Source organism: Protopterus annectens, chromosome 12.part0 (assembly GCF_019279795.1).
Source record: "Protopterus annectens isolate FY-2018-M chromosome 12.part0, PAN1.0, whole genome shotgun sequence".
In the NCBI taxonomy this organism is placed as follows: Eukaryota; Metazoa; Chordata; order Ceratodontiformes; family Protopteridae; genus Protopterus; species Protopterus annectens.
Genome location: NC_056746.1, coordinates 314,778,165 through 314,803,571, shown reverse-complemented (window position 1 = coordinate 314,803,571; position 25,407 = coordinate 314,778,165). Strand labels below are relative to the sequence as shown.

The 25,407-nt window shown below is 43.5% G+C and overlaps 1 protein-coding gene across 1 annotated transcript in view; it reads left to right on the top strand.

Moving 5' to 3' along the window:
* ERP44 (endoplasmic reticulum protein 44) overlaps positions 1-25,407 on the top strand; it is an 866,037-nt gene that overhangs the window by 283,988 nt on the left and 556,642 nt on the right. Inside the window, exon 3 of the mRNA XM_044088913.1 lies at positions 14,949-15,133. Within this exon, the coding sequence (XP_043944848.1) occupies positions 14,949-15,133 (185 nt within the window). The remainder of the gene's footprint in view (positions 1-14,948; positions 15,134-25,407) is intronic.

The window sequence follows — 25,407 nt, the reverse complement described above, 5'->3', positions numbered from 1 at the left end:
CAAAGCAGTTTTTTACAGCATTATTCAACGTTGGGGCACACCTCAAGTGGATCTCTTCTCCTCTCCAGACAACCATCTTCTACCTCTTTTTTGCACCAGACAGCATCACAGCAGAGCCTGGAGAGTGGATGCTCTGTCCTTCCCTTGGACCGCTGCTGTCAGCTTATGCCTTCCCTCCTCTTCTTCCCAGAGTATTATTGAAGATCAAGGCCGAACGACCAAGGACTATTCTCATAGCTCCGGACTTGCCCAGGCAGCATTGGTATCCACTGCTTCACAGTCTCTCCCAATTTCCTCCTTGGCATCTTCCTCTGAAGCCAGATCTTTTGGTTCAGGAGGGGGGAAACATTTTATGTCTTCATCTTCAGTCTCTCCATTTGGCAGCATGGCTCATTGTATGACTCCATCCTTTTCTTCTTCCCTTTCCCAGTAGGTGGTTGACGTGCTGATGGAGGCCAGGAGGCCTAGCACCAGGAAGTCTTATGCTGGCAAATGGGAAAGATTCTCTCTTTGGATGCAGGCAAGAGGGGAATCTATTACTCAGCCTACCCTTCCTCTGATCCTGGAATACCTGGCTGATTTGCTTCAGGGTGGTCTTTCTTTTTCCTCTGTCAAGTTCCATGCGTCAGCCATTTCTGCTCATTATTCTTTTGAACAGCCCATTTTCTCTCATCCTCTGATGAAAATGTTTTTCAGAGGTGCTTGCAACTTAAAACCTCTCAGAAGGGCACCTACTCCAGCCTGGGATCTTAATTTTGTTCTAGAGAAACTCGCTCTTCCTCCTTTTGAGCCAGCTACCACTGCAGATTTAAAGTTTCTCTCATGGAAGACTACCTTCCTCTTGGCTATAACTTCAGCAAGGAGGGTTTTGGAACTGCATGCTTTGTTGGCTGTGGAGCCTTTTCTTATTTTACATGCAGATAGGGTCTCTCTGAGAACCACCCCCTCCTTTATGCCTAAAGTGGTTTCTAGCCTGAGTCTTAATCAGTCCATACACCTTCCTACCTTCTTTCCTAATCCTCGAAATAGAGGTGAGAGGATCCTACATTCTCTTGATGTGCATAGACAACTCAGGTTTTAGTTGGACAGGATTAAAGACCTTCGGAAGTCAGCACAGCTGTTGGTCAGCTTTGCCCCTGGACCCCAGGGCAAGGCTATTTCTAAGCAAACCATTTCTAAATGGATTTCACATTGTATTACTTTTTGTTATTCCTTTCATGGCAAGGTTCCTCTTCAAGGGGTTAGGACCCACTCAACTAGAGCAGCTTCCACTTCTGCAGCCTTTTTAAGGGGTGTCCCTACTAGAGACATTTTGGAGGCTGCCACATGGTCTTCTATTCACACTTTCACAAAGTAATTATAATTTGCCTTTGTTTTCTAGAGCCAGGGCAGGGTTTGCCACTGCTGTTCTGCAGGGCATCATCTCCAATGCTTGGTTCTGTTGGTTCCTCCTCCATTTTCTCTGGGTTTTGGTAATCAACCCATTGGTTAGGACTGCAACAGTGAAACACGACAAACATAGTATAGTTGTGTACACTTACCATAAATGTAGATTTTCAAGTGTATTCACTGTTGCAGTCCTGCTTTCCCTCCCTCCTTCCCCCTTTTCTCTTTTCCTAAGGTACAGGCTAGATTTGGTTTAAGCCTTGTTTTCTGAGGGCTTCTGACAGTTACGGCATGAAAGACTGAGGAAGTGATGTTGGCTGCCTCCTTTTGTATTGGACACCCTGACGTCCTTTACAACTGACGACAGCCGATGTCATTTTTACTTACCTATGGTATTCTGGCTGATCAAGGGCTACCAGGTGCCCGGATAACCCATTGGTTAGGACCGCAACAATGAATACACTCGTACATCTGCATTTATGGTAAGTGTACACAACTGTACTTTTCCCCAGCATTGTCAATCTGTTTATCAGCTAGCTTCCAAGAGTCAGATAAATACCCATAGGAAAATGTTCTTGTCTTCCGTACTGTTTAGTGTTCAAAGTAGCTAATGCCTGATTTGAAAAATCATTCTGATGTAGAAATGTTTAAGGTCAGCAACTGTATTGTGTGCGGGAAAGAAGTTGCCCACAAAGACTTCCAGAATCTGTGCTTGTTCCGTCTCAGCCCAGAGTATGATGTGGTCTGTTGTCCACATTATGCCAGTTTTACCCTGAAAAAAGTCCAGAGAAGATGTCATTTTATGCAAGAGAAGGGAGTGCATGCCTGGTTTCTTGCTATTGTGGTGTCTGCTAAGATCTGTGGGAGCCTCCTGCAAAAAAAAAAAAAAATAGCCATCTGATAAGGAACGGAGGGAGATGTGTTAGGAGGCTGAAGACATCCTGATTAGTCTGGTCTCCCTGGGTCTGGCAGCCTCATGTGCAGAAAGGTACTTTTGCAGCCCCTGCTCTCAGAGTTGGCCTTAATCGAGGCCTCTGGCGTGACCACTGTGTATGATACCACACTATTAGCATCTCGCATATCCTTCCAGACTGACATACCTACTATGCTTCTTGATACTGAAAGCCTTTTGGAGTTGTTACTATGAAAGGAGAAGGAGGATTCATAGGATTCTAGTTTGTAAAGAGGTTCCTAGAGACTGTACGAGTTCTCCACCCATGACTTCCAAGGTGGCTTTACCCGAAGCCAGAAGGCACAATGCAGTGAAGATGAAGCAGGTGTCTGCCTGCTTGCCTCAGCTTAGGTCAAGCAGTGCCACAGCCTCATCACCTCCCATGCTTCTACTGACTGGTTTATTTGGCTGACATTTTCATATCTTTTTTGAAGCTCAAAAGTTAAGGTTTAGAAATACCAGAGATGTCTAGTCTCCTTCTAAAAAGAGGAATGGAGAAATTTCTGCTTGGGGATTCTGACTCTCATGATTTAGAGCCAGATCAACTGATTTATTTGGACGTGATCTCTCCTACTGAGGCTTATAAGTCAGACATCAAGGGCACCCTTTCTTGTGCTGCTCTATCAGAGGATTTCTCCTTTGGAAACACACTTCATAGAATTTTTTTCAGTGAAAGACCATGGAATATTCAGAGGCCCAGCTCAGACAGAAAGTTTTCATGGGCCTGCCTGAACCTAAAGGTCTAGGTGTTCCTTTAATGCTAGATACAGATGCATGTGTGGAACCAGAATCCCTCTCCCCTTTTCATCCTAGGAATCCTTAATGTTTCTACAGGGTCAAGAATTCCCACAAGCTCCTTTATAAAAATCCTTTAGCTGATCCAGCTTTGATGTGCCCTGATTCCAGCAAGGGGGGCAATTTTGGCTCTATCCAGAATCCCTGTTCCCCACGATAGGAGGAGCAAATACTCAAACAGATTTGGGGGAAAATGTATACACTTTTTTCAGAACCTTGAACTGCTACTCACATGCTTTCCTATCTACACTCCCTGTTGGAGAAAAAGGGCATGTAGGCAGTAGGAGATGTGCTTCATAACATTTGTAGTTTGTAGTGTTCACTGCAACTCTCAAGGACATGCAGAACTAAAGTAAGTAGTCCTTTGCACAAAGTCACAGCTGAAGTTGTTGCATACCCTGACTTTAATAGGCTGTCACCTGAATACCAGACTGAAACTGACCAGCCTTTGATCATAAAGAATTCTTCCATTTCAGTTTTTTCAGACTTTTTCTACAACAGTAGTCTCTGTCCCTCATGTTAAGAGCATTAGTACTCTAAAGAGCAACAGTATTCATGGTGCTCATAATCAGATCTATTACACTGGTCTTGGACTTCAGTGGTCCCTTTTGGAGGACCCTGTGAACCAACCTTTTCAGATATCCAAAGGTTGCCAAAAACATTTCAGTGGTGGCGTCATTGCCCCAAAGATGACCCTTTTCCACACTCCTTCCATCAGTCATAGTCATCTGAGATGATTTGTTGTGGTAGTTTAGGGGGGCATTGTTTGTGACGAATAGTCTAAGGGGACTAGTGAGAGATCTTCTTGATGATGGTCCTCTTAGCATTGCATGTCTTTTAAGACTACCCTCCTCAGGGCCCAGTTATCATACACTTGGACAATATGTTAGTGGTATGCTATGCCAATGAATGGGGGTGACCAGGTTTTACCCCTGGTTTCAGGAAGCCGTGAGGATATAACAATGGGCAGTCAATTCATAATGCTTTCTCTCATAGTAGTACACATCTTTGATCAAACCAACTCATTAGTGGGCTAGACAAGTGGATGTTTACTAATCCTCTGAGCATGTCTACAGTGGGGATAAGTTTCCTTTATTTGGGGAAGTCTTGCTACATTATGTTTGCATTCCCAACCAGTACCAGCTGTAGCAATTTCTTTTGCATCATCACTCAAAAGGAACACCCTCCCTCCTCACAAGATGTTACAGTCCACCAGTGGCCTCAGGAGCGCCTTCATGCCTTCCCCTCTCTTCTCTTCATAGTGAAATTTCTTTAGAAAACAATAATGTGCAAGGCCAAAGTCATTCTCTTAACCTCTATTGGCACCATAAAGTCTATTTTTTCTATGTCTGACCTAATCTCCTTTTAGAACTTCATGTAGGTCTCCTATCTCATCTGTTTGGCAAGATTGACCCTGACCTTCAGTTAGTTTCTACAGTTCCAGTAATAGCCATAGACCCATCTTACCCAACTAGGGTGGTCCAAATCATAACAGCAACTCAAAATGCTTCCACGAGGAAGAGCTATAAAAGCATATGGTGTTAAAATTCTCCATTTGGGTCATGCATCAACAAGGACTAGATCTGTTTACAGCTGCTATACCTGCAGTTCATTATCTGTTTGTGGAGACTTTTGATAGACTCCGTTTTCTGTACAATTTTCTGGTCCAGTTTTCAGCTGTTTCAAATTTTCATTAATTATTTAATCATGCTTCCTTAACTTCTCAAAGCTCTGCAAAACTTTTTTGCGGAGTGCTTTTCCTCTGAGACTTCAGTTTTCAGATCTCTCTCCCTCTCTCTTTCCCCTTGGGACCTTCATTTATTCTAGAAAGATTTACTAGTTCTCCATTGGAAGCAGCACCAAAAGCAGACTTCCAATATCTTTATTGGAAAGCTCTTAGCCAGTAAAATGTCAGAACTGCATGCTCTCTCCTTTCAACCAGCATATGTAGTTTTCTGTAAAGAGTGTGTAGTGCCAAGAGCTACTCCTGCCTTTATGCCAAAGTTGGCTTTTGACTTTAAGCTGAATCAGTCCATAAACTTACCAGTTTTCTTTTTGTATTTTCCTAATAGAGGAGAATGCAGGTTGCACTGTCCTGATCTTCGCAGACAACAAAGAAAGATGAGTAATGCTGCGTTTTGTTTGCTTCTAATAGAGAGAGCCAAAAAAAAATTGTTACCGTACCTAGTTGGCTGTCTGATGGCATCACTTACTACCACACCTCTATTCAAAAGGTACATCCAGGTATACCCAGAGCTCATTCTACCAAATCAGTAGATGTATATACTTCACTTAAAAAAATATTAGTGGATGATATTTTTTACTTCTGTGGCAAGGGCTTCAGTGCATAAGTTTGCAAGTCACTGTAAGCTGAATGTGATTTTGGGGCCATCATCCCCCATGGTATCTGTCACAGTGCTACCTATGTTATATTGGTGGGGATTTAATCCTGCTGTGTTGCAGTGAATGGAATGGATCATGTAAGATATGAAAGTTATGTGCCAATAATAACAATAGATCTTCATGATCCAACTCCGTACACTGCAATACTTGCCCATCTTCCCTCCCTTTAGTTTTTCTGTCCTCTCCCTGTCATTGTTGTGGACATACCAGAGGGCTACAGGGTGAATACTCCTGTATTTCAGTTGGTTGGAATATGTTTATAGTTCCCTATTCTCTTAGTCCTTTTTTATAAATTGCCAAGTTCAGTGTGGAGCTCAGAGAAGAGAGTTGCACTATGGAAATGAGAGGATGAGGTAAATCTTAAGGCAGTTTGCAAAGATGCCGGATCAGATTTGCCTGTGGCTACCGGTCCTATTTTCTTTCCTAACTCTCTCTCTCTATTCCTTAGATGTTCACAAACAGCTGTGATATTATCTAGATAAGGCCAAGAACATCAGAACTTCATATCAGCTGGTTTGTCTTTTGCAGGGAAGGCCAGTCTCTAGACAGGCAATGTAAAAGTGCCAGGCCCATTTTATTATCTTCTGTTACTCATATCATAGAAAAATGTTAGAAGGGACTGTGATAGTATACAGCAATGGGTGTACTGCAGCCTCTGTGACCTTTAAGGTGCGAGAGTGTTCAGGGTGTTTTGGAGGCTGCTACTTCATTGTCAGTTCATACTTTTTGTATCCTCCCTCTCCTCCTGGCCCCACCTAGCTCTCTGGATGGTCTTCTGGTTGCTATGCCCTTTCAACCCTCTGATCTCACTATTGCTACTCTCAGGCTGTCCCCGCATAAGTCTTTTGCCAGATGGGCCCTAGGAATTCTCAAGGTGTTGGCCTTACAGTGCTTATTAGTAGCAACTGGGAAACCAGAGATTTCATTGGAAAACATGGGTCATGGCACCAGAAGCCCTCATGTCGAGAGTGGCTCGTCACCAGTCCATAGCTTTGTTATCCGTTCCAGTATGCTGACATCTGATATTCAGCTGGATGGACCAAGAGAAGGGGTTTGAGGAAATATTATCCCCTTAGAGTAGTCTGACTTCTACTGCCATTCCACTTATGCAGCTCAGCAGTTTGTCTCAGTGTGAGTTCCAACCTCTGTCAGAGCTCAATGAGATCACTAATCAGCATGCTCCCACTCCTTCAGGATAGGCACACCCATCTTTCCCATCTGCACGATTAAGTACTCAAGTTGTTAATGGAGCAAGCATGATAGACTAGACATTGCTTCCTGGTCAAGGACTGCTACTAACATTCCGCAGTTTGTTGCAACTCCACCCAATCAGATTTTGTGTGCCAACCCCTCTTTGTGAGCTCTGTGAATTGTACCAATAATTAGTACTACTGCAGCACTGACATGTTCGAATGTATCGTTTTTGCAGTACTAATGTCCCTCTCTCCTCTCTTGCCTGAGCATCTGAGAATTATGGTGGAGATATCCTATCTCTCTGTAATTATCCCTTCTCCCTCTCCTCCTTTCCAGGCCTCAGGCCTGCTTAGTTCTGGTTGAACCTAGTTTCTTTATGTTCCTGGTCCAGACAGTATATGGATGTTTCTTCGTAGGATCCTTTGAACCTTATCCAGGAGCTGGATGGTTTGATATTTTACTGGTTGGCTAGATGAGAAAATTTTATTTATGGCAAGGGTTAATGCCAGCTTTATACAAGGAATATTCTGATGTCACTAAGGAGCAACCTGGAAGGGGAGGGGTGCTGGGCTCTAAAAGTTAGAAGAGATGCCTGAGAAATCCTGTTAGTACTGCTACAAAGGTTATCTATTCAACCATTTAATGTTATAATAAGCTCTTATACAACTGTACTTAATTTTTCAGAGGAATCCGAAGGCTGAAATTAACAAAAGACATCATATGAGTGCCCTTTGATGACCTTCTGTTCATATGCTGCTGTATTCATAACACAAGGGGAGTCTGCCCCTAGTTGACTCTCATACGTCCGGCCATTTTACAAAAGATAGATGCTACCGCTAGGGTGCGTGTGATGTCCTGCATCTCTCTCTCTCTGGACGTCTGTGTCAAAGGAAAAAACTTCAAAGACCAATACACGTAAGGTTCAGTTAAGGCACTTTAATTTACTTGCAGCAAGGAGACAAAAACATGCAAATACAAGGATTTGTCTAACTACTAACAGAGGAAGTATGTTCATTCTTATACTATTTTACAAGACACGGCCTTCTAAGCTGACGTAATCAAACACAACTTTTAGCATTGTTCTACAGCAGATGTTTCTTCAGATTTTCTGCTGACATGACTAGATTTGTGAGAAACTTTTCAGAAAAACAACCTGGCCTTGGTGACCATTAGTCCGTTTACAAGCATCTATTGTACAGTGTTACTTTTCAAGGTACTTTTCTAATACAGATACAAGCAAATGCTGATTGCAGTTCATATTTTCAAGCAGGCTTTGTACTAATTATCTGTAACTTCTGCAGCTGTGTATTTTCTCATGGCACAGCAGAACTTCTTGTCTAAGTTTCATACAAGTAGTATTGTTCTATTCATTATTTTCCTAACGCAAACAGAAATCACCTGCTTCTCAGTAAATTTCCAAGGCACAAGCAAGATTTTAACTAACAGTACAAGGTCAGAAAGCAACTGCAGTTTGTACAGATTTATGCAGTTTGAAACAGAATAAATGTGAACTCTTTTCAAGCTTCTAAATGCACTAAGCATATTGCTAATACACACATTAATACATATTTTTCTAACAGTCTGGTACAAAATGGACGTCAGCACACACCCTCCTCAGAACATTTCTGCCTCCTGTGTGACTCCCAGCTCCAGTCATTGTTGATTTGGAAAAGTGATCCTGTGTGACTCGCTCATCTTATCTATCTTCAGATAAGTACCCCATAGGAGTTTTTGATTGTCATTTGCTACTGCTGTTGGTGTTTGTGTCGGGTAGAAAGGGAAAGTGTAGATGTGGAAGGCAAATTCGACATAGAGTCACATGAGCTCTGCCTGTTTTGCCTAGGCCAGTAACACGACCATACTACTTGTAGTATTTGTCAGGCGTTTGTTCCTAAAACTCTCAGGAGTCAGCTGTTTAAAACTTTATTTAGAGAACCAGCATCTAAAGCATTTTGCTAAAGCGATGGCTGTGACGTCGGGCTGTTCGGATGCGCCACCAGTCAAAAAGGCCAAAAAGTCTAGGCCCGAATAGACTGCTACGCCCTCCCTTTCAGCCATACCTCTCGAAGCCGGTGAAGGCCCAGAGTCTGAACCAGTATCCTCGGACTTTCCTTTGGGAAGTACCCAGGTGCAAGCCATTAAAGAAGCCAATGGCACGTTCCAGTGGGAATTGCAGGCATCCGTCTCAGTCGCCAAGGGGGAACCTAGGCTCATTATATCCAAGGGTCCGTGTGGGATCTCTCAAATTGTATTTAGTGAAGACGTTTAGCTGTGATATTGTGAAGTGTCATCCAGCCCTCCCACTCTTCACTGGATCTCAGATACCTTGACCTCGGAGTCCCATAAAAAGAAGAAGCAAAAAACCGAACATCTTGCTCCTTCGACGATGCACAGGGCAACCAAACACCTTCCTCACTGGCAGGCCTTCACCCAAGGCCTTTTAAATGCCTTCTTAGCCCTACACCAGGCCCCTGTTCCGGCCCAGGCCCCTACAGCATCTACCACCAAAGTTAAACTTGCTCCAGATGTCTCATTTGAAGAGGAGGATTGATCAGGGGATGAATCTCTCACTTACACCTCACAAATCTCTTCCCCAGAGGAGCCGTCCAATGGCACTGATTCTCCAGGAGAAAATTTCGCTTTCGGGGAAACCATTGCCCATATGAAAGAATTCTTCAAGTGGAACAGCAGTCAGGTCTCAGAAACCTGGAAGAGGTATTATGACCTCTTGCAGATGGAGTCTCCCAACCCATCTGCTGTAACTCCAGTGTACCCTGCCTTCTTGGATGCATTCCTGATTGCCTCCAAAAACCCTGATTCAAAACCTCTGGCACCCAAACATCTAGACAGGTTTTATAAGGCTCCTGAGGATGCCAAATTCCTGTATAAAACACCCTCTGCAGACCCTTCAGTCATTGCTGTAGCTACAGACAATACTGCTAAGCTACTCACTTACACCTCCCTCCTGCTCTCTGACAAGGATAGTAAGTTAATGGAACTCCTAGGAGGAAAAGGTCTACACTTCTGCTATCCTAGCAGTAAGAGCAATTAACTGTCAAACCGACATGGCCAAATATTCCCTGGCTCTGCAAGTTGATGTAACAAAACAACTAGGGGACCTCCCTGACTCCCCAGCCAAGGCTAAAATATCGACCCTGTTGAATTCCTGCACTCAGGTGACCAAGCACTCTATTAAGTGCAGTTATGATGAAGTTAGAGGCCTCATCTAGGGCTGCTGCTTCAGGGTCTGTCATTAGGAGATACTCCTGGCTTAGGTTGCAGCTTCTCCCTGATGACCTGAAGTCTAAACTCTTGAACACACCCCTAGACAATGAAGATTTATTTGGTTCAGGAGCTTCTGATCTTTTTAAGGCCCTCCAAGTGAAGGGCAAGGAGCTACAGGATCTGAGACACCGATCCCATGCTTGCAAAGGAACTGCCTTACCAAAGCCTCCTTTATAAGAAGGTCTGCCAGACAGTTGTCAGCCAAAAACAAAAAGGACTCCAGGAAACTGACCTCAGCCAGGTCTACTCCCTCTACTCCTGCTACCAAACAGCCTTTTCAGGGTAAGCCATGTAGCCTATGACTACCAAGCACTGGACCCAAACACCCCACTTTCTATGGGTCTCCCTCTCTCCCCCTACCAGCGTAGAATCAGGTTACCCAGGACTCTTGAGTCCTCTCTATAATAAAACAGGGATACTTCATGAGATGGGAGACAAAACCTACTCCCAAAGGCATTTCTCAACCCCCTCGAGAACAATGGATTTCCTTCCGCTCAGTTCTTCAGAAGCTTCTTGATCAAGGAACCATTCAACAAGTCCCTCCACATGCAAGAGGAACGTGATTTTACAAGAGGATGTTCCTAGTTCCCAGAAAAGAAGGTCCATGGAGACTAATCCTGGACTTGTCCCACCTCAACACCTTCCTTCAAGTTCCCTCCTTTCAGATGCGCACTCTTCCTACTCTTCTTCCCCTGATCCTACCCCAGGCATTCTTAGTATCCTTAGATATAAAAGACACCTACATACACATCCCAATCTGTCTGTCCCCTCTTCAGGAAATTTCTCCGCTTTTCAGTGGGTTCTACACACTATCTGTTCTGTGCTTTGCCATTTGGTCTCTATGGCCTCGAGTGTTTACAAAATGCCTGGCACCAGTCATGGCCTTTGCCAGGACAAAGGGTTTCCAACTTTTCCCCTACCTAGACGATATCCTGATCCAGACCGTTCAGCTCCTATGCTTCTACAACATCTAGACTTCACCATTTCTTGAAAAGTCTGGGATTCACTATAAATCTCAAAAAATCATCCCTGATTCCTTTTCAGGATCATGTGTTCCTGGGATTCAGGATCCTAACAGAAAAAAATGATGGTCCGTCTGCCCCCAGAAGAAATGTTGTCTCTCACTACTCACTCTAAAAGCCATGTCAACCAGGGAGTTCCACAGGCTCCTGGAATTCATGGCCTTCACCATCTTCATGATTCCCCTGGCAAAACATCACATGTGAAAGTTCCAATGGTACATGAGAACAGTATGGAAACAACATCTGCACCCCCTGGAATTCATGGTTCCAATGGTCCCATGCCTTTCCAGTGAATTGAATTGGTGTGTAGCCCAGACAAATGCCAACCCATGCCTACCCCCCCCCCCCAAACAGGCCCTCTACAGACGCTTCAGGCACAGGTTGGGGGGGCTATCTTGGGAGAATGGAAAGTGAGAAACCTATGGACCATCACTCAACAGAAAGAACATATCAGTATCAAGGAAATGCGAGCCCTGATATTAGTCCTACATATTTTCAGAATCCCCTCCTAACAGGTACGCTGAGGTGTACCACAGCACCAAGGTATTGTCTGTGTACCATCAACAAACAGGGGGAACAAGGTCCTACCCTCTTTGCAGGTTAGCCCTAGAGGCATGGGAAATCACCCTAGACAGGCAAGTCAACATCCAAGCTGTCTACATTCCCTCAGACGACAATGTGATGGCAAGATACTCTAAGCAGGACCATTAATCTATCTCAGGAATGGATGATAAACAGGGATGTGTTTCTGGACCTGGTCCATTGATGAGGTATTCCAGATGTGGATCTATTTCCCTCCCCCATGAACAGACCGCTTCCAACACTCGAGTACCACACCCCAAAGCATGTAGGGTGGATTCTCTTTCATTCCCTTGGAAGGGGATGTATGCTTATGCATTCCCCCCTTACCTCTCATACAAAAAGGTCTGCTGAAAATTCAAAAAGAACAACCTCAAATCTTGTTAGTGACTCCCTATTGGCTAAGGCAGCACTGGTTCCCCCTACTACTCCATCTAGCCAAGGGTGATCACCACAAGTTACCCCAATGGATGGACCTGCTCACACAGGAGAGGGAAACACTCATACACCCGCAACTGTTCTGAGCCTTGCACTGTGGGTGATAGGGCATTGATTCCCCTCAGACACCTTTACACAGAGGACATGCTTCAGGTTTTGCAGGAGGCCAGAAAATCATACCTTTCAAAGTGGAAGAGATTTTCTGCCTGCTGTCAGAAACACAACTTACAACCACTGGTAGTAGAACTCCCAGTGGTCCTGTCCTACCTGTGTGAATTGATGAAGTCTGGACTATCTTATTCCTCCGTCAAGACCCATTTATCTGCCATGTCAGCATGCCTGCCTCTCAGCCCTGCTTTGGCTTCTAGACTAGAAGTTAAACTGTTCACAAAAGGGGTTCTGCATCTCAGACCACCAAGGAAGCCCATTCCACCTTACTGGGATCTTAACTTTGTACTGGAGAAATTGACACGGCCACCCTTCGAGCCAGCCAAAGACTGTTCTCTCCAACACTATATGGAAAACTATACTCTTGGTAGCCACTACTTCAGCCAGAAGGGTCTCAGAACTACAAGCCCTTATGGCCTCCCATCCTTTTACTGTTTTCCACAAAGACAGGGTGTCTTTGCACACCAGTCCTACCTTTATGCTCAATGAACTGTCCTTGAATCTGGCCATCAATCTATCCACATTCTTTCCTTCACCCCAAAACCCATCTGAAAGGATTCTACATACCCTAGATGTTCACAGATAAATTGGATTACTATGTGGCCGAAACCAAACCCATCCGTAAATCAGACAGGTTCTTTGTCTTTCCACCTAAGAGCCCTGGGACATCCTGTTTCCAAGCAAACCATATCCACTTAGATATCCAAAACGATCACCTTTTGCTGTACTCCCCATGGCAGACGGCTTCCCTTCCCAGTAAAGGCACACTCCACTAAGGCAGTATCTTCTTCTGGAGTTTTTTTTCAAGGGCCTGGATACAGCTGCCATTTTAGAAGCAGTTACATGGTCCACTGTCCATACCTTTGCCAAACACTACAAGTTGGATATTGTTTCTAGGGCCAGAGCAGGGTTTGCCAGAGCCATCCTGCATGGGTGTGTGGAAAACACTTCTGTTCCTCCTCCCAATTCTTAATACAGGAGCTTTTGCACTCTCCCTTGTGTTATGAATACAGCAGCATATGAATAGAAGGACATAGTATTGTTGTATAAAATTTTGCCATAACTGTAGATGTCCTTCTGTTCTATATAATGCTGCATAGTTTCCCACCATGCCTTCTCCCTTGTACTTGCCTCACTCCTGAGTACCCACTCTGTATTCGCTGATTTCAGCGGCATTCAGTTCTGAGGAAGGGTGCGTGCTGACGCCCATTTTGTACCCAATGTTTCTTTATGGCTAACGTCCACAGAGGGAGATGCAGGGTGTCACACGCACCCTAGCATCTATCTTTTTTAAAATGGCCGGATGTATGAGAGTCGACCAGGCGTGGACTGCCCTTGTGTTATGAATACAGCAGCATATAGAAGAGAAGGACATCTAAAATTATGGTAAGATTTTACACAACAATACTTTCCCTCCATATGAACCTACTCGTTCTTCTGTTGATTGATCTTTATTGCTTCAAAGAATAGCTGCTGTCATGCTGTATAGGTGCAGTATGTATCGGTTTAAAGGTGTACTGATCTGTTTGCTCTCTGAGACTCAGACATCCTGGGGAAAGACTTTTTTTGTCCTTATCCTAATGACTGATCTTTCTTCAAGGTGCAGCAGCCTTGAAGTCAGAGTATTAATTGGTGGGGATGACTCTCCCCACCTTGGGTGATAGGGTGCTGTGAGGTACAACTCCCTTGTGCATACACACACAAAAACATACTCATTTGATTGTTTCATGTTTTGAGCAAATACCTTACAGCATTGGGTACATATGCTTAGATGCAAGTTTCATGTAGTTGTATGGAAACAGCTAAACAAAGCAATTTTGATAAGGAATGCTAGGTCTACGGCAGAGAGACTATATATCACATATTCTGACTAGGTGGAGGGATGTCATTCAGACACACCACAGTAAGTGAGTAGAGGTAAAAATATGTACTAGTGCCTGCTTAAGTAAAACGAGAGTACTGTTGGGGAATGCATGTCACTAGGTCTCTTTTGCAGCAGGTGACATCTCCAGTAAACATGTTAGAGATTGGTAACACATCCACAGTCTGTGGTGATTGTGAGCATTTTTAAAATTCGTTTGTTAACATGGTAAACCCACTAGATGCGCATCCCTTTTCAGGGGCAACTGAGTAGCAGTGTCTGGTTGAGTGACTTGCTAGGTGACACACCACAGTAGATGAGTAGAAGTAGAAATAACCAAATCCTAGAGTTGCACGATGAAGCTCTTTAGCATCTCATAGCATTAATAATGTGAACTTGACAGGCAGGCTGCTTTGTAAAGTGTGTCAGACACAAAAGAGTTTATTCATTTTTTCTCATCAAAGTATATCCAAACTATATTCTAAACTACTTAAAAATTGCTCACTGATTTAATGAATAATATGCCACACTTTATAAGCTCTGCATTTTACTTCTGTGCTGCCCTTTTATTTCCAGTAACAATGGCATTGTTTTCAGCCATCTTTAGCACTAGGAGAGGCCAAGGTTATACAGTCTTATTTTGTTGGGCTGTCTATAGTTGTTGATGTTTGCTTTCTCCATGCTGCATAGTGTGACTGCAAAAAGGTTTTCTCTGAGTTAGTAGTATATACTTTAGTAATCCGAATAGACAGTGACATTTAAAAAATGAGGCTTTCTAAATGTCCGATTATGCTTTGTGTGCTACCGTCTGATTATAACGGTCTATATTAGTGTAATGTTGGACCTCTTCTTGTTATCCTTTTAGCTGATATTGCCCAGCGGTACAGAATAAGCAAATATCCAACACTAAAGTTGTTCAGGAATGGAATGATGATGAAAAGAGAGTACAGAGGTCAGAGATCAGCATCCGCCTTAGCAGACTACATCAGACAACAAAGACTTGATCCTGTCCGAGAAGTGAATGACTTGGAGGACCTTAAAGTTTTAGATGTAAGTTTATTCTGAAGGTATTTTTAAAATCTTTTTTGATGATGGGAGGAACAAATCCAGGTTGATTATTTGGAGCAGTAGAGTGGGTTTTTAGGTAGTTACATGCAGTCCAGGAGACCATTGCAGAAGCTAGCTCAATTTTCTAGCTACCTCAGGGCACTGTCTGGTTAAGTGACTTGCTGAAAGGCAGGCAAATGAAGGTTGAGGGAATCAAACCCTGTGCTACAGGAAGCAGCTCACTAATAGATCATAACTTTAATCCTCTGTGCTAACTGTATTTTTCCAAAATTCCATTGGCAGTTATGTCATTTCTGCAACATGCGTTTCTTTACCACTTGTCCATCTCATTCGGTTACTTTTCTGCCTTTATTTTCCCCTATTGAACACAGTGGATGTTTCTGCATTGTACATTCATGTCAGAAGTGAACAAAGACATGCAGTTGTGCACGTGAACACAGCAGAACAAATTAAGTAGTTGTGCACTCTTCTAAAAGGGGACTGTACTCAACCAGACTATATTTTAGGATTAAGAAGAACTCTATTCTTTAGTAAACCCAAATACTATTCATTTTTAAACTGCTGTTTTTAAGTTTGTCACAGTTTTATCTATGGTACTAAGGACCGGAGTGTTAACATGGCATGTCTTTATGTGACTGTTTGTTTAGGTTTGGACTTGAATACCAGAAATAAGAATTTTTCTGTTTTTATGTAAATTTGTTGAATTGCATTATAATTCTGTGCAAATTATTGTCTGTGTAGTAATAGCGAAGAGGTGACATTTGTATCCGACCCAGCATGCTGATCTCAGCAGCATTGTAATCTTAATGAGACTACCGCAGAACTAGTTTTGATTTCTACTGGTACAGAACTATTTTGAGAAGTTCTTATTTGTTTCCTATATTCTTTTTACCAATGCTTACTGACCATCAGTACACACCGAGATGGGCTTGATGCCATTCATGCCTTCATAGTGAGAAACACGGAGGCAGAGCAAACTGGAGGGGATGTCATTTAGGCACTTTTGAAAGTTGCTTACATTCTCATGGAGATCCCAGCATGAGGACATTTGAATTGTTTAGTTCTACTGTATGGATGGCGGTGGGGATCAAGCTTACCCACATCACCATAGGAAGACCCCTAGTGTTCCTCCTCCCCCAAGAGTGCACATTTCTGTGAAATTGTTAGTGAGGATCCGATGTTATCCATGTCACTGTTCCTCACTGTTGGGTTTTAGGATCTGCGCCAGCAAAGTATCAGACAGATCCTAGGCTCGAGCTTCTCCCACTGCCATAATCCCTTGCTGCCTTCTAACCCTTGTGATCTCATTTGCTGCTCACTGTTTCAGATGTGATTCCCTTGGTTCGAGTCTCTTCTGGGGGTAAGTGCTAAATTTTATACCGCCCTTTTCAGCTTTTCTGTAGAATTTGTATCTTTGTATCTTTTAGAGTTCTAGCTTAGTCGTGTGTATTGCTCCCCTCCCATTTAGTTATTTCTCGTACTTTGCTTGTCAAGCCTTTTTGATGCCATTTTTCTTGGTTTAACAAAAAAAATGTAGATTTCCTAGTCTAAAATAGCCCAGACTTGCCTCAGCTTTCAGAGACCCTATTCTGGCCTCTCAGAAGGCTTCCACCAGAAAGGTTTATAATAGTAATGAAAAAGATTCTCTGTCTGGGCCAAGCAGTGGAATCTCTATCCTTTTTCGGCTCCCATTCCAAACATCTTATTATTCTTGTCCTCTCTCAGGACAGAGCTAGTTTCTCCACTATTAAGCTGCAGTTGGTGGCCATTACTAATTTCTGTGCTTGCAAGGAACCTACCTTTTCTTCTCGCCTTTTTGAAAGGTGTTTTCCTTCTTAGGTCTCCTATCAAAGATCCTTCTCCTTCTTGGGATTTTTCCTTTGTGCTGCAGTCTCTTGCATGGAGTCCCTTCGTGCCTGCCGCAACTTGTGATTTGAAGTCTCTGTCATGAAAGACCACTTTTCTGGTGGCTATAATGTCGGCAAGACAAGTTTCTGAGTTGCAAGATCTTTATATTAAGGCCCCATACATATTTCATAGAGGTAGAGTAGCTCTTCAAACTAACCCCTCCTTCATGCCCAAGGTGGCCACTGAGGCAAATTTGAATCAGTCCATTCAGTTGCCAGTTTTCTTCCCCAACTGTTCCAGTAAAGTGGATGTTTGCTGCACACACTTGGTGTACGTAGACAACTACATTTCTGCTTAAACAGGACAAAGAGCATTTGCAAATCTGACCAGCTGTTTGTGGCCTTTTCTTTTAATGGACAGGGTCGGGCGGTATCCAAGATTGCTATATCTCATTGGATTTCCAAATGTATTTCCCAGGTTTACTCTTCTAAATGTTTATTTTTACCAGGAGCAGTCAGACCTCATTCCACTAGATCTGTGGCTATGTCAGGTGCGTATTTGACCTAACATTCTTTAGATGAGATTTGTGCAGTGGCCATCTGGTCTACTCCTCACACTTTTGTTACTCATTATAAGCTCGACATAGTTTCCAGGAACGAGGCTTCCTTTGGCTGCACAGTTTTTCTGCATGTCCTTCCATGAGACTGTCCAGGATTTTATGGTAGCTGGGACTGTGACCCAAGAGTGAGGAATAGTGACATGGATAACATCAGACAGAGTTATGTACTTACGATAACTTAGAATCTGTGTTATCCTATGTCATTATTCATCACTATCCCTCTCTCCTTCCCTCATCCTGTGGGACCTAGAAGAAGTGGAGATGTCTTGTCTGGTGGTTAAGGTCTACCGTGGCTGTTTTCTAACTCTAGGGCAAACTCGATCTAAGGGGTTAGAGGGCAGCAAGGGATTATGGGAATGGCAGGAGCTTGAGCCTAGGATCTGTCTGATAAGTTGCCATCTCAGATCCGATGTCTCATCCTAAGACCCAAGAGTGATAAATAGTGAGATATGATAACACAGATTCTAAGTTATGGTAAGTACATAACTCTTTTTTTTACCACCAAATGGTGGCTTGGCAGGCCAAAAAACCTATTCTCCAGGTTACATGCACAATACTGTCTTTCCTCTGAGGGATTGTGGAATTATGCGTCCAGCCCATCCCCCTCCCATTGTAATGATGTCCATTCTCCTTCAAGCACCCAAGCTGTTAATTGTAAATTAAAAATGGTCAATTAGTTAATTTGCATGTTAACTTAGTACATTTTTATTTGTACCCTGGCCAATTTACTGTAAGTAATTTGGTTGGCTTTAACTGCTCTTTAGTAAAAATTTTGGAGGGGAGAAGAGTAGTATCTACATGTTTAAAAATGCCACAACCAAAAAAGCAAAATATATTGCTTATAACTTTCTTTTTCTTACTGGCAGTATATGAAACATACTGTGGCTTAGTCTTGGCATTGTATTAAAGTACATTTGCCTTGAATGCTCTACAAATCATCACAACAAGTAACTGACTACTATGACATTTGAAACAGAGACAGTGTTTGTTGAATCAACAGCATATCAAAAGTCACCAGATGAGTACCATTAAAATAACTGTAGATGTTGTTCGTGTTTCACTGTTGCAGTTGTCACACTTGGGTTATCCTGCCAGGGGTAGCCCTCAGTCGGCCTGAATACCAGAGGCTTAGTATTTCTGCATCGGTTGCCGTCACTCCAGGACTGTTGGCAGTGGTATAAAAACAGACAGCCGACGCCATTACATCAGTCTTTCTGGCCGAGGAGCCTGAAGCAGAAGCAGTTTGCACAAGTGCCAGTCGGCCGCTACCTGAGTTTTCATTTCCGAAATTGAAGTTAAAGTCTTCTAAAGCTAAGTTCCCCATTGGTGATCCTTTTTTCTTGCTCTAACTGATGTCAGAAAAAGTTAACAATTGTCTCGCCTGTGGAAAGCAAATACCACACCGTCCATTCTTACTGCATCACCTGTTTAGGCCCAGAGCACGACGATGTTCTTCGTGTTTCACTGTTGCATTCATTACATTTGGGTAATCTGCTGGCAGGTTGCCCTCAGTCGGCCTGAATATCAAAGTCTTGGGTCCTGCGTCAGTTGCTGTCTCCTCTTCCTTGACGTCAGGTCGTCAGGGGTATAAAACATGCAGCCGACACCATTTTATTCAGTCTTTCTTGCCGCGCGGTGCCCGAAGCAGAAGCAGTTCTCAAGTGCCGGTCAGCCGACTCCTGAAATTTTTGCATTCAAGTTTCAGAACCGAAGTCTTCAATTAAAGCTAAGTACCCTTTGGGGAAACTTTTTCTTGCTCCTTACCGATGTCAGTAAAAGTTAATAATTGCATTACTTGTGGGAAGCAAATACCTCATAAGGATTTTCATTTGTACTGTATTCCTTGCCTAGGCCCAGATCATAATGTGCCTTGCTGTCGGTTTTGTGCTAGATTTAGCCAACGCACTATTAAGCGTCGGTATATTTTTGCTTCAAAATATTTTGGATCCAGATTTAATTACCCTGAAATGTCGTCTGATAGCAATCCGACTATCGGAGTACACAAAAAACGCAAAGAAAAAGACAGAGACAGACCGTCGAGGTCCAAAACCGACGATGAAGCTTCTCCTAAGCCAGTCGCCGGTTCGCCCGTACTCAGTGAGGCGCTTTCGCAGCCCCTGATACCCTCTACTTTTGAGTCGCAGGCCTCTACCGAGACCCATGCGGAGTCTGGTATGCCACGAGATTCTCAGAGTATTGAACCCACGGATGTCTCTCCCTCGGATGGGTCCGGAGCCGCTGAGCAGGCACCGGCTTCTGAGGGTGTTCTCAGGCCTCAACATTTTTATATAAAACTGACGCCAGCTTCAAAAACAAAATCAACTTCTAAGTCTAAAAAAATGACGCATGAGCCCATGTGCTCAGGCCCCTATGCCTAAAAAACAGATGATCAAAATGGCTGAGGACTTAATTACCTTGATCAGGGGTTCCCAACACCCCCCCCCCCCGCTAAGAGGCCTAGGCAAGACACTGAATGAATCTTCAGATCAGGTTTCTATTTCTTCTGATTCCTCTTCTGATCAGGAATTTTCTATACCACCCTATGAGGATTCAGATGCAGAAGAATCCATTCCATCTGCATCTCCTCTTGAGGATTATTCTTTTGGAGAAACCTTGCATACTTTAAGGGAACATTTTCATTGGGAGAGTCAGGATTTCTCTGAATCAAATGATAAAAAGTTCCAGGATGCACGAAAAATACTAGTAACCAAAAGTAATGCACCCAGTAGCCATTATTTGAAACAAACACCAGCAAAAGCAATTAGTTGTTGAGCGCTTTCTTCATAAACAATGACTTCATCAGAACAAGAATAATTCGCATACTTGAAGATGTCTATATATACCTAATAAATTCTCTGAATCAAAAAAGAGGTTTAGGGATTTCCTTCTTCCTCCTGTATTAGACATTGTTGGTGATGTGTTTTCGAAATCAAGCATGACTCCTGATTCCCTACCTCCGGCTCGTAGTAAGCCAGACAGATATTACAGGCTTCCTGACTCCCACAAATTTCTATTCAAAAATCCTGCTGCTGATCCTGAAACTATCTCACAGGGTCCCAAAGGTGTAAAGGCCTCTACAGCCAAAAATCCTACCCCTCCTCTGATAGAGATTCCAGGGCGCTGGATAGATGGGGAAAGAAGGTTTACACGCCTGCAACCTTGGCAATTAGGGCCTTAAACTGCCAGTTTCATTTGCTTAAATATCAACAGCATGTTATGGGCCTATTGAAACAGAAAATGATGTTGATTTCTGATTGTGTGGAAAATAAAGAATTACAGGAATTATTGCATGCAGCAAAACAGCTTGGAAAGCATACTTTGCAATGTGGTTTTGATTCCTTGGAGGCCTCTTGCAGGTCCGCAGTTACTGGATCTGTGATTAGAAGGCATGCCTGGCTCAAGGAGCAAAATCTGCCTGATCATGTTAAAGCTAAATTGTTGGATGCACCTTTACAGCATGATACTCTGGTAATAAGGCAGAAGAGGTTTTAAAGAAAATGAAAGACAAAGCTAAATCTATGCAAACTGTAAAAAATTTCTTACAAGTGCAGCCACCCAGATTCAGTAGCCACTGGCCTACTAAAAATTGGTCCTTTCCTGTGTCCAACAGAGCCTCTCAAGGCAAATCCAGGTGCTCAAAAAGCTCTAGATACCAAACACAGGGTTCTTACAGGTCAAAGCAATGGGGTGCCTCTACCTCCAAATCTGGAGGAAACAAAGCACCACCCTACAGTAAGCAGTCTCAATGACTTCCCTCTACCATCACCAAGCCCTTATCTTTTGGCAGCCCCCTTGGGGGGAAAATTAGCACTTCATGCTCAAAATTTGCAGTTAATTACCCAGGACAAGTGGGTACTAAACATAGTATCCCAGGGGTACAGATTTCATTTCCATACTTTGCCAATTCCAAACAGTTGGCCAGATCTGCCACAAAATCAATGGACAGAGGCTCAGAAACAAGTTACGTCCCTCATGGATATGGGGGTTATTCAACCAGTACCAGAACAGGAAAAAGGACAAGGTTTTTATTCAAGACTGTTCCTGGTACCCAGAAAAGACCATGCCTGGCATCCAATACTGGACTTATCGATTTTGAACACGTTCTTGGACATTCCAAAATTCAGAATGCTGACTTTACAACAGCTACTGCCCATGCTGGGCAAGAACGCTTGGTTAGTGACTCTAGACTTAAAAGGCATACCAGCATATCCCAGTAAGGGAATCGTGCAGAAGATACCTCTGCTTCAAGGCAGGTTTTATGCATTACCAATTCTCTGCACTGCTCTTTGGCTTATCTACTGTGCCCATGGTCTTTACAAAAGTGCCTGGCACCAGTAATTGCATTCTGCAGACAAAGAAGCGTACAAATCTATCCTTATTTGGACGACTGTCTCATTCAAGCAGAAAACAAGGACATTCTCCTTCAACATCTGGCATTTGTAAAAAGGCTTCTAACATGCCTAGGGTACACAATAAATGAAAAGAAAAAACAACTGGTACCTTCTCAAAAAATTACATTCCTGGGTGCAAGCTGACTATGTACTTCAAACAGATGGCAACAAAAACCCAGTTAGCTGCAAGACAATTTCTGCAGGCTTTGGGGTTCATGGCATCCTGCATTCTACTAATTCCATATGCAAGACTGCATATGAGGAAACGTCAATGGTATGTAAAAAGTTTATGGAGTCAACATTGTCACAGTCTGGAAACAATGATTCCTCTCATTCCCTGCCTGCAACAGGAGTTTCTTTGGTGGGCAGAGACATGTCACCAAAACAAGGGACGGTCTTTCACTCTACCCCCTGCCACCCAAACCCTAACTACAGACGCATCAGGCTATGCTTGGGGGGCCCACCTGGTGGGGGGAGATGCATTCAGGGCATATGGAATCCAAAACAAATGCATCTGCATATCAACCAGAAAGAGATGCTAGCTGTTCAGAATGCCCTGACCGCCTTCAAGGACTTACTTCATCCAGGACAACTACTGATAAAGACGGACAACACCACGGTCATGTGGTACACAAACAAGCAGGGGGGTACACATTCCTACCCCCTTTGCAGACTAGCCATGGCATTGTGGGACACAGCCTTGACTTACCAAGTACATCTTCAAGCTCAATTCCTGCCAGGAAAACAAAATACTCTGGCAGACGACCTAAGCAGAAATCTTATGGACCATCACGAGTGGAAACTGGATCCATAAGTCTTCAGCATGGTAACACAGAAATGGGGGAGCCCAGACCTAGATCTATTTGCCTCTTCCCAAAATTTATCAACTGGACAAATTTTGCACAAGGACTTATCACAGACAAGCATGGAAAGTGGATGCCATATCCTTCAGTTGGAAAAACCTATCAGTCTACGCCTTTCCTCCTCTGCCTCTTCCCCCCAAGGTCTTACTAAAGGTCAGACAGGAAAAAACAAAAATGATCCTAATTGCTCCGGACTGGCCTCGCCAGCACTGGTACCCAATTCTAAGGAATATGTCTCAACTCCCTCCTTGTTACTTGCCTCAAATACCTCATCTACTGTCTCAGCAGAACAATCAAATTCTGCACACTCATCTCCAAACTCTGAACCTGGCAGCATGGCAGATCATGTAATTATTCAAACAACACCTCTCAGTAAATTTGTGATGGATGTCATTTTGGAAGCCAGAAGGCCTAGTACTAGAAAATCTTATACTAATAAATGGAAGAGATTCTGTGCTTGGAACCAAGCACAAGGAACGGACACAGCAAAACCAAATATTCCTCAGATTTTACAATACTTGACTGAGATGCTTGACAAGGGCCTATCTTTTTCTTCAATAAAAATCCATGCCTCTGCCATCTCGGCTCATTACAACATGGAGCCTCCCATCTTTTCTCACCCTCTGCTAAAACAGTATCTTAGAGGGGCCAAAAATTTAAGGCCTCCCAGAAGATCACCACCTCCTGCATGGGACCTCAATTTTGTGCTGGGAAAAACTCACCCTGCCTCCTTTTGAACCAGCAGCTACAGGCCCTCATGGCTGTGGAGCCTCTTATTACATTTTACCCGGACAGGGTGTCCCTCAGGACCAACACTTCCTTTATGCCTAAGGTGGTATCCAGTGTGGCTCTTAACCAAACTATTCACCTGCCAACATTTTACCCAAATCCGCAGAACAAGGGGGAGTGGATTCTGCATTCATTGGACGTACACAGACAACTAAGATTCTACTTAAACAGGACCAAATCTCTAAAAGTCTGAGCAACTACTGGTGGCATTTGTTGCAGGATCAGAGGGGAAAGCTATATCTAAGCAGATTATTTCTAAGTGGATAAGCCACTGCATTTGTTTCTGCTACTTGCATCATGGTAAACCAGTGCCCAAGGGAATCGGGTCCCATTCCACGAGGGCTGCCTTTACCTCAGCAGCTTTTCTCAGAGGAGTTCCAACCAAAGACATTATAGAAGCTGCTACTTGGAGCTCTGTTCGTACTTTTACAAAGCATTATCATTTGCCTCTCTTCTCTAAGTCCAGGGCAGGCTTTGCCACTGCAGTTCTGCAGGGCCTTATAGCCGCTCCTAATGCTATTTAGCTCCATCCTCCCATCCATAGCTTTGGAATTCTACCCAAATGTAATGACTGCAACAGTGAAACACGAAGAACATAGTACAGTTGTGTACACTTACCATAAATGTAGATGTTAGAGTGTATTCACTGTTGTAGTACGGGTTACCCACCCGCCATCCCCCTTTTTTCTAGAACTTCTCTTTCCTTCACTATATTCTAAAGCCTTTGTGGTGTATTTGCTTTTAGATGAAGGTAAAGTTTATGTTGCTAAAAATGCATTTACTTATATGTTGCTAAAAATGCATTTACTTGTATATTGCTGTTTATATATATATATATATATATATATATATATCTGACATCTGGGGCAAGAAAAACTGAATAAAATGGCGTCAGCTGCATGTTTTATACCCCTGACGACCTGACGCAGGACCCAAGACTTTGATATTCAGGCCAACTGAGGGCAACCTGCCAGCAGATTACCCAAATGTAATGACTGCAACAGTGAATACACTCGAACATCTACATTTATGGTAAGTGTACACAACTGTACTTTTCTCGCTGTCGGTTTTGTGCTTTATTCAACGCCAGAACTATATGTCATCGGGCCCTTATCATAGCTAAATACTTTCGCTCTCAATCTCCATATGCCGAAATGGCATTGGTAAGCCATCCGACTGCTGATCTTCCAAAAAAATGTAAGGATAAAGACAGAGGCAGACCGCACAGGTTCAAAAATGCCGAAGACGTTTCCATTAAGCTAGTCGCCAGTTCACCGGTACTCAGTGAGGTGCTTTCGCAGCCCCTGATGTCCACTTCTGTGGATTTGCAGGCCACTACCAAGACCCGTTTGGAGTCCGGTATGCCGCGAGACTCTTCTTTGACTGTGGAACCTGCTGATGTCTCTACCTTAGATAGGTCTGGAGCCACTGTGCAGGCACCGGCTTCCGAGGAAGTTCTTCGCACTACCGATATTCGACACAAACCGGCGACTTCTTCCGCATCTTCAGTTCTTTCTAAAACTAAGGCCCAGGGTACGCACTACGCCTAAAAAACGATGACCCAAGCTCAAGCACCTGCTTCCATGTCTCAGTCTCAAATGCTTAAAATGGTCGAAGACCTTATCATGCTGATTAGGGGAAGCCAGCCTGCTCCTTCTAAAAGAAAGAGAGACTTGTCCCCAGCAACTTTATCTGATCAAGAGTCTGACGACTCTGAGGGTTCTGATTATGAAGACATGCCCTTAT